This window comes from Idiotropiscis lumnitzeri, chromosome 4 (genome assembly GCF_059441095.1).
Source record: "Idiotropiscis lumnitzeri isolate Australia: NSW breed Sydney's pygmy pipehorse chromosome 4, RoL_Ilum_1.0, whole genome shotgun sequence".
Lineage (NCBI taxonomy): Eukaryota > Metazoa > Chordata > Actinopteri > Syngnathiformes > Syngnathidae > Idiotropiscis > Idiotropiscis lumnitzeri.
Window position 1 is genome coordinate 5127886 of NC_142394.1, and position 12889 is coordinate 5140774.

Genomic DNA, 12889 nt, shown 5'->3' on the forward strand with positions numbered 1-12889 from the left:
CACTCGCCACCCACTCACTGCGCTTCAGCTGTCACATTTCTTCCTTCCGGCCACAGTGGCTTTCTCTTTGCTCCTCGTCCTCCTTCTTCTTCGCTTGTGACAGATGCAGGTTTCTCATGCAAGGCTCAGTTGGAACCATAATGATGGGCGATAATGACAGCACAGATTTGAGAGCGACAATCTCTCTGAGACGAGAACAAAGAGCGCGCAACAAATGTTTTGCAAGGGAGGCGAGTGAGGACACACATACAAGTTGCAAATAACAAGCCAGAACACCATCCCAGGGAGCACTGAGATTATTCACACATAATAACTTTAATCAGCCATGGAACGCCATAAAGTCAGATTTTTTTTCCCAGCGAGAATATTTACTATAGCCATGTATAATTCTTTGCAAAAATGTAACTTCTCTTTCTATTGATTAACAATACTGACACTGATGAACAACAGAACTTCCAGTTGAGCACTTTTTTTTTTCCTCAGTGTGAAAGCACTGGCTATGTACATTCTTGATTGGAGTATACACACTCATACAAACTACTGTTGGAGCACAGCAGAGGCAGCATCCCAGAAGAGGTTCACTCCTCGTTTCGGGAAGTGTCAGCGTCGACAAGGCCTCTCTTACACATTATGTAAACGGGAGTATATCCGGAGTAAATGGCAACTAGAGAGCTCTTGATTTGAGTCATGAGGAGATAATTCACTGGCAACCGTCAAAGTCTTGAGTTTGGGTAAATCAGAACAAAATCCAAAGAGAAGAAGAGTGTTTAGGGCAGCAGAAGAGTCAGTTAACTCCCAGACTAGCAGGGATACAAAAAGCAAAGCCACAACCAAACCACACTTGCTTGTGCCACTGTTAGAAACCAGACAATAATAATAAAATACCATCATTCTGTCACAGTTAAAGGCATTTTGGAAAATCTTTTTCCCCTAATCTCGCTTCTTGTTCTGTTTTGATGATTTCATTTTTTGGGATACAGTGTAGAAAGGGTAGAACAAATTGGAGTAGAGTAGAAACAGGCAGTCTTTGGTGGGCTGGGGTGGGAGAGCCGCTTGAGTGTTACCTGCCGCCCACCTCGCTTAGAGTCATGAAGTGGATGTTGTAGGGGCAGTCGGACAGCTCTGACTGCTGCTCTATAGGCAGCGAGTAGTAGCCGTCGTAACCCTGCACACGTCCAGCAGACAGCAGCTGCTGCTTCTCTACGTCGCTCCACGTTCGGGTCCCCACGTCGCCTAACTCCACCCTCTTCCTCTCGTGGTCCCACGCCCCCTCCACCGCTCTCCGCCTAGCCTCCTCCCTGACCCTCGCTCTCTCCTCCTCCTCATTGCCGCCGTAACGGATGCACAAGCACAGCGCCCCCTGCTGGAGAGTAATGTCAGCGAACCGACGAGTCCTGCCATTGACCATGGCACTCATTTGCGATACGCTGACGTTGACGCCACTCTCTAGGACGCGTCCACCAACCCCTAAACCCAAAGCTAGGTCTTCCTCGATAGGCCGGGACTGGAGGAAGTGGTGTGTGTCGCAGCCATGCACTGTGAAACTCATCCCATCGAGGTGGACGGCGCCGTTCAAAATGGCAGCCACTCGCCGACTGTCCTCACTGGCCACGCCGATAACTTCTGCGCTGACGCGGCCGTGGGAGAGGGCAAAGCGGATGCTAGGACCGAGAACGAAGGGCCTGGAACCAAAGGGAGGAGGTCGTGTTGGTCGGTGGCAGGTTGAGCCAACGGGTGCTGAGACCAGAGGCAAACGCTCCAAAGAGATGAAACGCCTTAGCTGCCTGCGGAGCTCGCACTGGATTCCCAAAACCACCTGAATAGAAGAAGCACAATTAATGTCGACCCACGCATACTCATGTTTCGGCATCTATGGATTCACCTAATTGCAGATCCCCCCCCCACCCAAAAAAAAAAAAAAAATATGTATATATATATATATATATATATATATATATATATATTATATATATATATATATATAGTTTTTTTGTTTAAATTTTCCCAGGATTTTTTTCTCCGATTATCGGGAGAAACACAGATTGAATGTTTTCAGTGTTTTTCGAAGATTTTTTTTATTTACATATCGTAGAAAAATAAAATAAAACTTTCCAACGCATTACAGTGACAGTCAATTATATATAGGGGGTGTCGACTGTATAGCTATTTGTAAAATGCAGATTGTTTGCACTGTGTTCCAAACTAGCATGCCTTAGTAAGTTCATGTTAATTTTCCTAACAAGTCTATTTTTTTAATTCATTTATTACATTAGGTTAGGTTAACACAAATTCATTATAATGTTGAAATAATTCAAAATACAAAAAAATTACCTTTTCAAAAATGTTCAGTTTAATTTGTTTTGTAAACAAATATGAAACTCACATTAATCTAATCAAATGAATTTTTCCCTTTGTAATTATTAGAAAAAAATACATCCTTACCAGCCCGCCAAAACGTTTTTTGTTCTGTGTTTTTAATGAAGAAAACTAGCAAAAATATTGTATATATATATATATATATATATATATATATATATATATATATATATATATATATATAAAAAATATATATATATATATATATATACATACATAAATATTGCACACATAAATATAATATACAAACACAGTCAACGAGAATATAAAGAAATTTATTGGTTTATTGGGTTTAATTATTGTACATTGCATCATGTCGTAAGTAACAACACCAACGTACTCGTGTTTTAGTTGTATTTGTCCAATTAAAGGGCGTGGCCTAGTGAACGATGTAAGGAGTTGGATACTTTGACTGTGGGTTATAATGAAAAATAATATAAAGTGCTAAGAGTAACAATTACCAGTTTCCCAATGTTTCAGTTTGGACTCAGTAAATAGAACTGCAATGGGGTATTCACCTTGCTCGAGTCCCAGTCTTGCGTCTTGGTTTGAGTCTTCATCAGTTCATATGTTTGTTCCATCCGGCTGATCTCAGGCTTTGGGAAACCTGGGACAACGTTATGAAGTTGGAAGCCAAATAGCTGCAGCCAGCTGCCAATGTCTGCACACAGGAACACAGAAATGAAACAAACAATAATGATAAATTTGAGTGTTTTGGGGGACAATAATAATTGTTGTGATTGACCAAGGACATGAGAAGAAAGCACACACTCACACACGTAGTCGGAAGCAAAACAGTCACAAAGTCAACTTGTTCCATATCTGAGCATAATATGCTGCAGAGGCTCATTTGTGTCTCTGTGACTAACACATTCACTCTTTAATAAACAATAATATTGCAGGGGGTGATGATGGTCAAAATTAATGTTTCATTGTTATGAAAGAGAGATGACCCGACCAACATCCTTCATTCGCTCTGATACACTTTTCCATTTCTTTCTCTTGTTCAAATTTTTGTTTCACCCATCGGGGAAACTGTGTTCTTGACAGACAAAAGGGGACAAACCATAAAAGCTTGTGTTAAAAAAAAAAAAATGAAAAAAAATAACAGAAAAACAAGATGATCAGAGACTGTCCTGTTCCTTGTCTGTGTTCTTCAGTCTATTGCATTTTCTCTCTCTGACACACTGCTTCACCTGTATCATCTCATTCTCAACGGCAGATGTTTTCTACGTGCGTGTGTGTGTCTGTGAGAGAGACACAGAGTGTTGTGCTATAGTTGTCATGCGGCACTTCTCACATGTTTCCAAGTAGTACAGTGTAGTGCTGTTCGCCACAGTACGATTTGGATGAGTACATTTAGAATTGGCTCACGTTTTGGTGAATGACAATGTAAAAACACTTTATATGTAACAACGTACACTGCTGTAGACTTATGTGTAAACTGTCCATCCCATTGGGCTTACAAATTGTAAGAAGACTTTCAACTTTCATTTGTGTCGCGCTTTTCTACCTGCTGGGTACTCAAAGCGCTTCACCACTGTCGCCTCATCCAATTACTGAGCGGGTTTCAGTATCTTGTCCAAGGACACTTCGACATGGTGGCAAAGGCTGAGGGTTGAACCCATGACCTTCAGGTTAGGAGACAGCCACTCTAGCATTGAGCAAGGCCACCCTCTGAATGGAGAAGGTTTCCACATATACACTAGGCTAAATAATATGCCTCAGTTGGAAGAAGACAGCATACAATAGAGCTCCTTCATTTGTTTCGACAAATTATATTTGAGAGGAGACACAGAGCAGTAATATTGACCAGTGATTTCCAACCAGGGTGCCATGACAACCTCCTATGCCATGAAAGCTCAATGGGGTGCCATGAGAAATTATTCATCCATCCATCCATTATCCAAACCATTTATCCTCATGAGGGTCAATTTCAATTAATTTATCCCCAAAAACATTATTCATGAATTACAAATATATATATACTTTGTCCATCTATGTGCTGGAGCCTATCCCAGCTGATTATGAGCGAAAGGCGAATCACGCCCTGAAAAGTTCGCCAGCCAGTCACAGGGCAGACACAGACACCGTCACCGAGGGGGAACCGATCCCACACGAGTCAGGCGGATGAACCACTACACCATCATCGACTTACCAAGCAATGATAAAGGGATATTTCATTCTTTTACAATAAAAAAATGACAACTACGTCAACCAGTCAACAGACAGTAGTCGGCTTAGTTCATCACACACACACGGTACCTCCATCAAAAGATATAAGGAACAGTGAAAACACTACCGAACTCAACCAAATCATAGCGCTCGCACTCAGGTGTACATCTGTAAATCAGTATTTAACAATGACATGAATGTGCGCGTGCACAGGTGGGAAGCTGACCTGTTGTAAACTGTGTCACCTCCTCCACTCTCCCCACAGGGCAGTTGTTTTTGAAGGCATACAAGTTAAAAGGTCTGGGCTCCTTGCTGAGCTCCAGCCAGAGCTCATGGTTGGGTGAAGTCCAGCGACCAGCAAGAGTGTCATAATCCCGCCTTCCCAGGTGGACCAGCCTTGTGAGAGGATCATACAAGCCTCCCTGGAATCCGATGACGAGCTGAAAGTCAGGGTTGGTGTCCTGATAGACTTCTCCGTAGGGGGTGTAGAGGATCTCTTTGACCAAACGGCCCTTGCTTGAGAAAACGGCCCTTGGGGTCCCTACGCTGTCACAGGCGACATAGTATTCCTCCCCGCTACTCAACTCCATGGCGATGAGGTGACCCTGCAGGTCGTAGTACAGTGACGTGATCAAGCTGCTGCTGTGGTTGTACAAGTGGCTAACCCTGGTAGGGTGTGAAAGATCAGCGTAGAAGAACTGCAGCTGCTCGCCCTGGCTCGTCTTAGTGGCCACACGTCGGCCCAACCCGTCGTATCGGTACCACACGGAGTGCTCGGTTGCTCGGCTGAAGACCCGCATCAGGAGCCCATTGGAGTTGTAGTCAAACAGGTCGTTGGCTCGCTGACGGAGGAATCCATCTTCATCCACAATGTACTGTATCTCACCGAGGTGCGTGATGCGGTCTCGCTGGTCATAACGCAGCGGAACCAACCTGGAGTCAAGCAGACCAGCGATTAGGCTTTGAACGTATCAAATGCTAAAAAAAATGAATCTGGAACATGTGAACATTCTGAAAATGTGGCTTTAAGTCCCTCGTGGGTGGAGTTACAACATAAAGACATGAAGATTGTCTCTATTTTTATTGCATAATAAATCATCCTTAGGGTGGCAATAATGTTAGAAGGAATATGACAAACTTAATTTCCTGCAAAACAACTAATAATATCATGTTGGTGCCCGAGGAAAGGTTAGATGCACACATATTTCGGGTTGTAAAACTGAACCATAAAAACATTGCCAGTTTATCTAGGTTGTAATGATTAGATGTAAAATTGACCAGTTGGGAACTTGAATGTCACATTTCATGACACTGCTGAAAAGCTCATGATGTAATTTATACCAAACCAACGGCTGGCAACAAGAGCTGACCAGTTTAGGACTGTGACATACACTCAACATAATAGCAACTATTCAACTTTAAATAAACTGGATATAAAAATAATAATTATGATTGGCCACTGGCATATATTGAGGCGGCGTACACACTGGTCTGTTCGTGGACAGTTGCAGAGGAAAACAAATGTTCATGCTCAGATTCACACCTATTTTTTCAATTTAATGTTTCAGAAATGTGGGAGGAAACGGGAGTATCCAGCGGAACAATCTAAACAAGAGAACTTGCAGAAAGGCCTGCGGCCTGAATCATACAGTCTGATAAGGTTACTGTAATTTCAAGAAATTCAATTAACACACCAACCAATTTTTCTGATTTCGTGAACTGTGCAGTGGTTTATTCTCTCGACTTCCGTGCAGGCTGCATGGGTTCAGTTCATTGTAAATGAGTGAGATATGTTCGTGTGTAAATTGACTGGTGATCAGTTCAGGGCATAGTCTGCCTTTTGTCTGAATTCAGCTGGGGTAGGCCCCAAGACAGGCGGCGTAGAGAATGGTGGGATAATTTAGCAGCATCAAGCGTGTCAGGGTGTGGCACGTTGGATTACTGCTGAGCACGTCTGCCTCACAGTTCTGAGGAGCAGGATTCGATTTTGGCTCTGACCTTCCTGTGCGGAGTTTGCATATTCTCCTCCTCCTCCGGGTACTTCGATATCCTCTCACATTCCAAAAACATGCATGGTAAGTTAATGGGACAATCTAAATTGGCCCTACGTGTGATTGTGTGTGTGAGTGGTTGTTTATATTCGTGTGCCCTGCGATTGGCTGGCAACCAGTTCAGGGTGAGCCCCGCCTATACTGCCCGAAGATGACTGGGATAGGCGCCAGCATGCCCGCGAACCTCGTGAGGAGAAGCGGATTGGATAATGGATGGATGGATGGATGGATAGAAGTGTAACATGGTAAACCTGAAGCAGGTGTCTTTAAAAAGCATCATCAATAAAGGCTCACCTAGCACTGGTGCCATGGCTAAGAAGGTTGATGTTCCCATTGAGGTCATAGCTGTAGCGCCACTGAGGCCGCTCATTGACAGCGGCACTTTGTAGTTGGCTGTCCGCATCATACTCATAGGTGTATCGTGTTACATTGCTGTCCACGCCCACCCTAATGTCACAGGTAGTTGTACGTCCGGCAGAGTCATACTGGATGGTCATCCAGTAGGCGATAGATTTGAGGATCTCGTATTGGACCTCCACCACTTGGCCGTACGAGTTAAACACCTTGGTGTGCTTCATCAGATGTGTCGTGATCACCTAGGCAACAGCAGATTGTTGTTGGACGGACTGATGGGTGGATAGAATACACTCACAGTCCGTCCGCAAAGTACTTGACAAAGCAACAGGTGACCGCCAAATGTATGGACAGTTCAGCTCATCAGAAGACAAAAGATTTATTGAATAGGCAGCTGTTAAGGTTGTACTTGTTCAATTTTTTTTCAACCAATTAAACATGATTCAAATGTTATTAAAAATATACACGTACAGGTTGTATGATGACCCTGGAAGAGATTGTGTTCGACCTTAAAGGCTCTGCTGACTATATAATTATGTGAACAAAGAAAATCAATATACAACCCCTAGGAAATAAAACTGAAAAAAAAGGACAATATGAGTGAGGAAATGTGACAATTTTGCCCACAAATCTCTGGTAATTCCTCACTGTGACCAGAAATGATAACAATAAAAAAAAAAGTTTTTAAAGAACACGGTCCAAAATATAAAACAGATCGTGTGGGTGTATTGCTTCATCATAATTTACCTGGTTGAGGTCATAAAAGATGACGCTGAACTTGCCAAATTGCTCCACCCGCCCCGATACGTCAACATAGCGGTACAGATCGATCGGAAGGGGAGTCTCGTTGATGACGGCTTGCATGCTGGTCACTCGAAAGTTATTATAACTGTAGTCGAACCTGGCGTTGACCAATCCCTCTTCACTGAAGCGGAAGATCTGCCGGCTGGTCAGTGGACCTAAGCACAGAAAATCACAAGCATTAACAAAACATCCACAGCCACACGCGTCCCCTGGTTAACCAACACCCAACCAGCTAATCAATTCAATTGACAGTGAGAGTTCAACATCCTAAACGGCGACACGCTCAGTGCAATCCTTTCATTTGTAACTCCCCGCTCACCTCTCTGGCATTTGCAGTGCTGACCTTTAATACGGACGGATAATGAAGTCTAAAGACAATAGCCATGATAGGCCAATGTGCTCCTTAATGTCAGAACATCAACTTCAACATTTTTCGCCTAATCTCTTGCAAGTGACTAGCAATTGTCCTCCACTGGGGGGAAAAGAAGCCTGTTAATGAAATGGTATTATAGCTCCATTTAAAATGACTAAGCACCAGGCTTTGCCGAGTGCAGAGAGCTGGATCATCATTACATCCCCTATTTTTATTTTCTGTGCAATGTTGAATCTGCACCAGCACACATAGGGAAACGCTAGATTCACCCAGAGTAAGTAGAAGCAAGCTTTTTGAAATCCCAAGGGAAGTATGCTCCTCTCGCTTCTAAAGCTGTCATCTTTCCACTCGTTTTTTGCTCATTTTCTCCTCTAACATATATCCCCCCTTTTCAGTCTCAACTCTTTACTCTCGTCCTCTCAAGTTGACAATTACCGCTATCTCCCCTCTCTCCGAACATCCGTTTGTTCTGCTGAAATGAGATCAGTTAAAGGAAGGTGAAAGCCTTTTCATAGTGAGGGCAAAGTGATAAACCACACAAACACACCAACTAACGGACGCACACACAAATCGCACTGCACATTAGTGACACCTGGTTTAGCTAGTGACTGTTAATCACAGGTTTAGGTATCAGGCACAGCAGCGTGTGAATAGCAAATAAAAACAACGGCATGGGCCCTATTTTTGTGCCCAGCGCAAATTGAGTGCAAAGCGTAGTCAAACTGGGTGCATGGGTGGAGTTTTCTTTTTTTTTGGTGTTGCTTTTTTTCTTTCTTTCCTTGGCTATTGTGGGATGGAACACAGCCAACTCCCAACCAAATCCATTAAAATCAGGGCGGTCGTAGCGCACACATGCTTGACATTGCGACAGCAGAGATTGACTCGCTGGGGTCCGCACATGACATTGGCGTGCACGAAGAACCTTTATACAGGAGAACTCCAAAACGTCTGTTTGCGGATGATGCGCATGTGAAGTGGGCAATCGGAAACCGCCTTGCACCTACTACCATGCCTTTGTATGAGACGCCACGCCCGCACACGTTTCCAAACGGTCAAAGGGAACGAGTGCATGCTGTGACATTATTTTATTTCAAGAGAAGCAGAAACTGCTCGGGGAAGTGAGCGCAAACCCCTCCGTAACTCTAGAAGACCTGAAGAAATCTCTCCAGGTCGCTTGTACTAATTTAATTCCACAATATCTCACACTTTCCACGAGGAAGGTCTCTATGGGCATGTTGCAAAGAAGCTTTCTGAACAAACAGCATCTCAAGGCTTGCTTTCAGTATGCTACTACAGATCTGAAAGACACTCCAGCGATGTAGGAAAAAGTAATCTGGTCAGATAAAATGAAAGTGGAACATTTTGGGCCCGGTGGAACATATTGCTCCTAAAGGAGCTGCAACCAAGTACTGACTATGACTTGACGACTTGGAGTGAATACTTTTGCAACAATGAATATGAATAACACCTGATGATAAAATAACACAACATTCAAAGTTCATCTACAACACCCTACTTACTTTTGAGGTCGGGTTTAGTTCTTTTATTTACAGAGATGTTAGTTATAACAGTTGAACAGTGAGTGGTCTGCTGTTAAGGTTTTGGATTGATTGCATTTTCACACCCTCGGCCTTATTCACACTTTTGCAATTGTTGGTTTCACCTCCAGAACGTTTGATACCACATCCATTCTCACATTGCATACAGTTTGAGTCCCAACGATTGCACATTATAAATATTTGAAGTGCAGATGAGTGTTGCTTTAAAGGCATGCTTTACTAATTTTGCAATTTTCAGCAGTAAAAAAATAATATTTCATGAAATACCCTTCATTATTGAAGAAAGATTTATGAAAAATATGAACGCAAACATGAAAAAAAAATAAGGCATCGAATTCATTATGGACAAAATATTTTACTTATTACTGCTGAAAATTCCAAAATGAATGAATTATCCCTTTAAGTGCACGTGTACCTGTTTGCCGATATCGTATAGAGCTTATGAAGCCGTTGTGGGTGAGATGGATGGTTTTGATGCTGCCAGAGGCCTCATCATAAGTGAAGGTCACCAGGGTGGCATCATATGTCACCTCAGCGAGACGCGCTGCTGGTGTGTACCTTGAAAAAGCAGACAATAACACATTAGTTGTTTGCAATCATAAACTAATCATGTGTAGCAAAATGTGGATTATATCCAACCTGGGCTGCGGCTTGCGGAACAGTTGAAAGTATAAAAAAAAGAGTTATTCATGGACTGAACATTTGTTCTGTGGTGCCTTGTTAGGTTGCGGCTTGGTCATATATAGTTATTTTAATATGTGGCTTCACGTTTATATCTTCACCGGCAAAAACACATTTTGTGTTGCTTGTAATATTCATGATGAGCGTTACCATAGTGACCATATTAAAGTATTGTGGTTACCCTTGCAATGGGGTTTGTGCTGCTCGTAAAGGTACATAAAAATACATAGTAGATTTGCGTTGTAGCGTTTTATTAATTGGCCCACCCTTCAAACCTCACACACTCCAATGTGGCAATGTCAGCTGCCGCCGGAAAAACGTGCAAGCTCTGCAACTTGAGTTGACATGTGTCTGTTGTCTTTTTGGTGCGTATACAGTAAACCCCCGGTTATCGCGGTTAATGGGGGCCGAGACCACCCGCAAAAACTGAAAATCCGCGAAGTAGCGGCGCACCTTCAAAAAAAAAAAAAAAAAAAAAATAAATAAATAAATAAAAGAAAATACTTATATATACTTCGCACCTATATATATATATACATATATATATATATATATATATATATATATATATATATATATATATATTTATATATATAGGTGCGAAGTAGTGGCGCAAAAAAAAAAAAATAAAAAAAATAAAAATAAAAAAAAAATATATATATATATATATATATATATATATATACGGGTAGAGAGAGAGAGAGAGTGAAATTCATGTTATAACAAAAAAAAAATTATTATTAAAACTTATTACTTTTTTTATTCCCCAGCCATTATTTTTGTATTTATTCAATTACCTCTTTTTGTACTTATTTAATTACTTCGACTTTTACCTGCTGGTACGCCGTCCGGTGTGCCCTGTGAAATGAAAGGTGGCCTTTTTCATTTGTTTATTTATTCATTTATTCATTCATAACTGACAGCCTCGCGCTCCCCTCATGCCCGGGAGGAAGGTGTTCCTCTTCGGCTTAACTACCACGCACGCCGGCCGGTCTCCTCCGGAGCTCTCGCACGGTCCCGAACGAAACGAAATGTCGCCGCGCTATTGCCCGGGCGGAAGTTGTTCCTCTTCGGCTTAACTGCCACGCACGCCGGCCGGAGCTCTGGTACGGTCCGAACCGCGCGAAACGTCGCCCCCGATAGTGCCGGGGGGAACGTGATCTTCTCCGTCCACTCTCTTCTTCGCCCACGCTGGCCGTCTAACCGCTCCAGCGCCCCGTCGTGCCGCTCGGCGAAACTACAATGCCCCCGAATATTTTTTAGACCCGCGAAGCACTGAACCCGCGAAAGGTGAACCGCAAAGTAGCGGGGGTTCACTGTATTATAAAATGTTTCCACATGTCCGCCGCACTGTGCTCACGTAGTTGCGGTTTGGTCCACTGAATGAGTAATTGGATGGATGTTTGAGATGTCTCAATGTGTGAGTGGGCCCTGAACCCACTTTGAGTCAACGGAACAGTGCTTGCTTTCTTTCGCTTTTCAACACAGCTATCAATTGTTGGATGCAAGTACATCTTTCTTTACAAAACCTTGTCTTTTAACCTGATTATCTTAGCCTCACATCATTGATGCGTGTCACAATGTACCGTCTACGTGTCTTTTTGTTTCATGTGGCTTTTATAATTAAAATGAAATGTCAACACTGTTAACATTAGAGATGTGCTGGGGCTCACAATACAATTGAATGGTTGTCATGGCAACTGAAATCTATAATCTTTGTTTGAGTCTTATATTTGATGTATGTGCATCTATTTGCACATGAACCTTTATGGGTATGGTTTTCTATTAATGCTTTGTGAAATTATTTATTTCAAGAATATTTTGTGAACAATTAATTGTGGTTCGGGTCACGGGTCATGTAGAGTCAGAATGATAATGCGTGTGACATAGTAAATAATAGTAATCGTGGTAGAAGAAGAAGATCCGAACGGTATTAAAATAAAAATGACATATTGTAAGTTTTTCATTCTCAGTTTGCGAGTCAGGTTGACATTTTTGACCGCGAACAGCGATGCAAATCCGCTTATTTTGAGCCTTGCATAGAAGGAAAAACAAAAACAAACAAACAAAAAAAACCAAGTAAAATTATAACAAGAAATGTAATTATTAATAATGCTGTGAACTTGTACTTTCACATTTTAACCTATCTATTCAAGACATAATTGATTTTCTAAGAGTCACGGCACATTGAACGAAAATCGTGAGTACAAAACTGACATCAAAGGAACAGTGGATTTTGTGAACCATTCCACGCCTATAAAACATATACAACAAAGACACATCCGGTAGTGGGAAACAGCAGTTAATTATTTTAGAAATGTATTAGAAGTTTGTCTTAGCTACACTTGAGCATCAAATTTACAATATAGCAAAACATGGACGATTCTTCATTGATCTTTCTGGTGAAAGTTTCAAGTAGACTCAGAATGTTTTACATCCCAGTGGTCCTTCATTTATCCAAAATGTGCATTTGCTTCTACAAATGCCTGTTCTTACAAATGACCCTCAACATATTC

The 12889-nt window shown here is 42.1% G+C and overlaps 1 protein-coding gene across 1 annotated transcript in view; it reads right to left on the reverse strand.

The window, feature by feature from the left end:
- Positions 1-296: 296 nt before the first annotated feature.
- Positions 297-12889, reverse strand: part of tenm1 (teneurin transmembrane protein 1) — a 214355-nt gene continuing 201762 nt past the window's right edge. The window contains exons 33-38 of the mRNA XM_088292837.1: positions 10108-10250; positions 7704-7915; positions 6897-7198; positions 4778-5484; positions 2895-3037; positions 297-1816 (exon numbers count right to left, since the gene is read on the reverse strand). Coding sequence (XP_088148963.1) covers positions 1061-1816; positions 2895-3037; positions 4778-5484; positions 6897-7198; positions 7704-7915; positions 10108-10250 — 2263 coding nt within the window. The 3' untranslated portion in view covers positions 297-1060. The remainder of the gene's footprint in view (positions 1817-2894; positions 3038-4777; positions 5485-6896; positions 7199-7703; positions 7916-10107; positions 10251-12889) is intronic.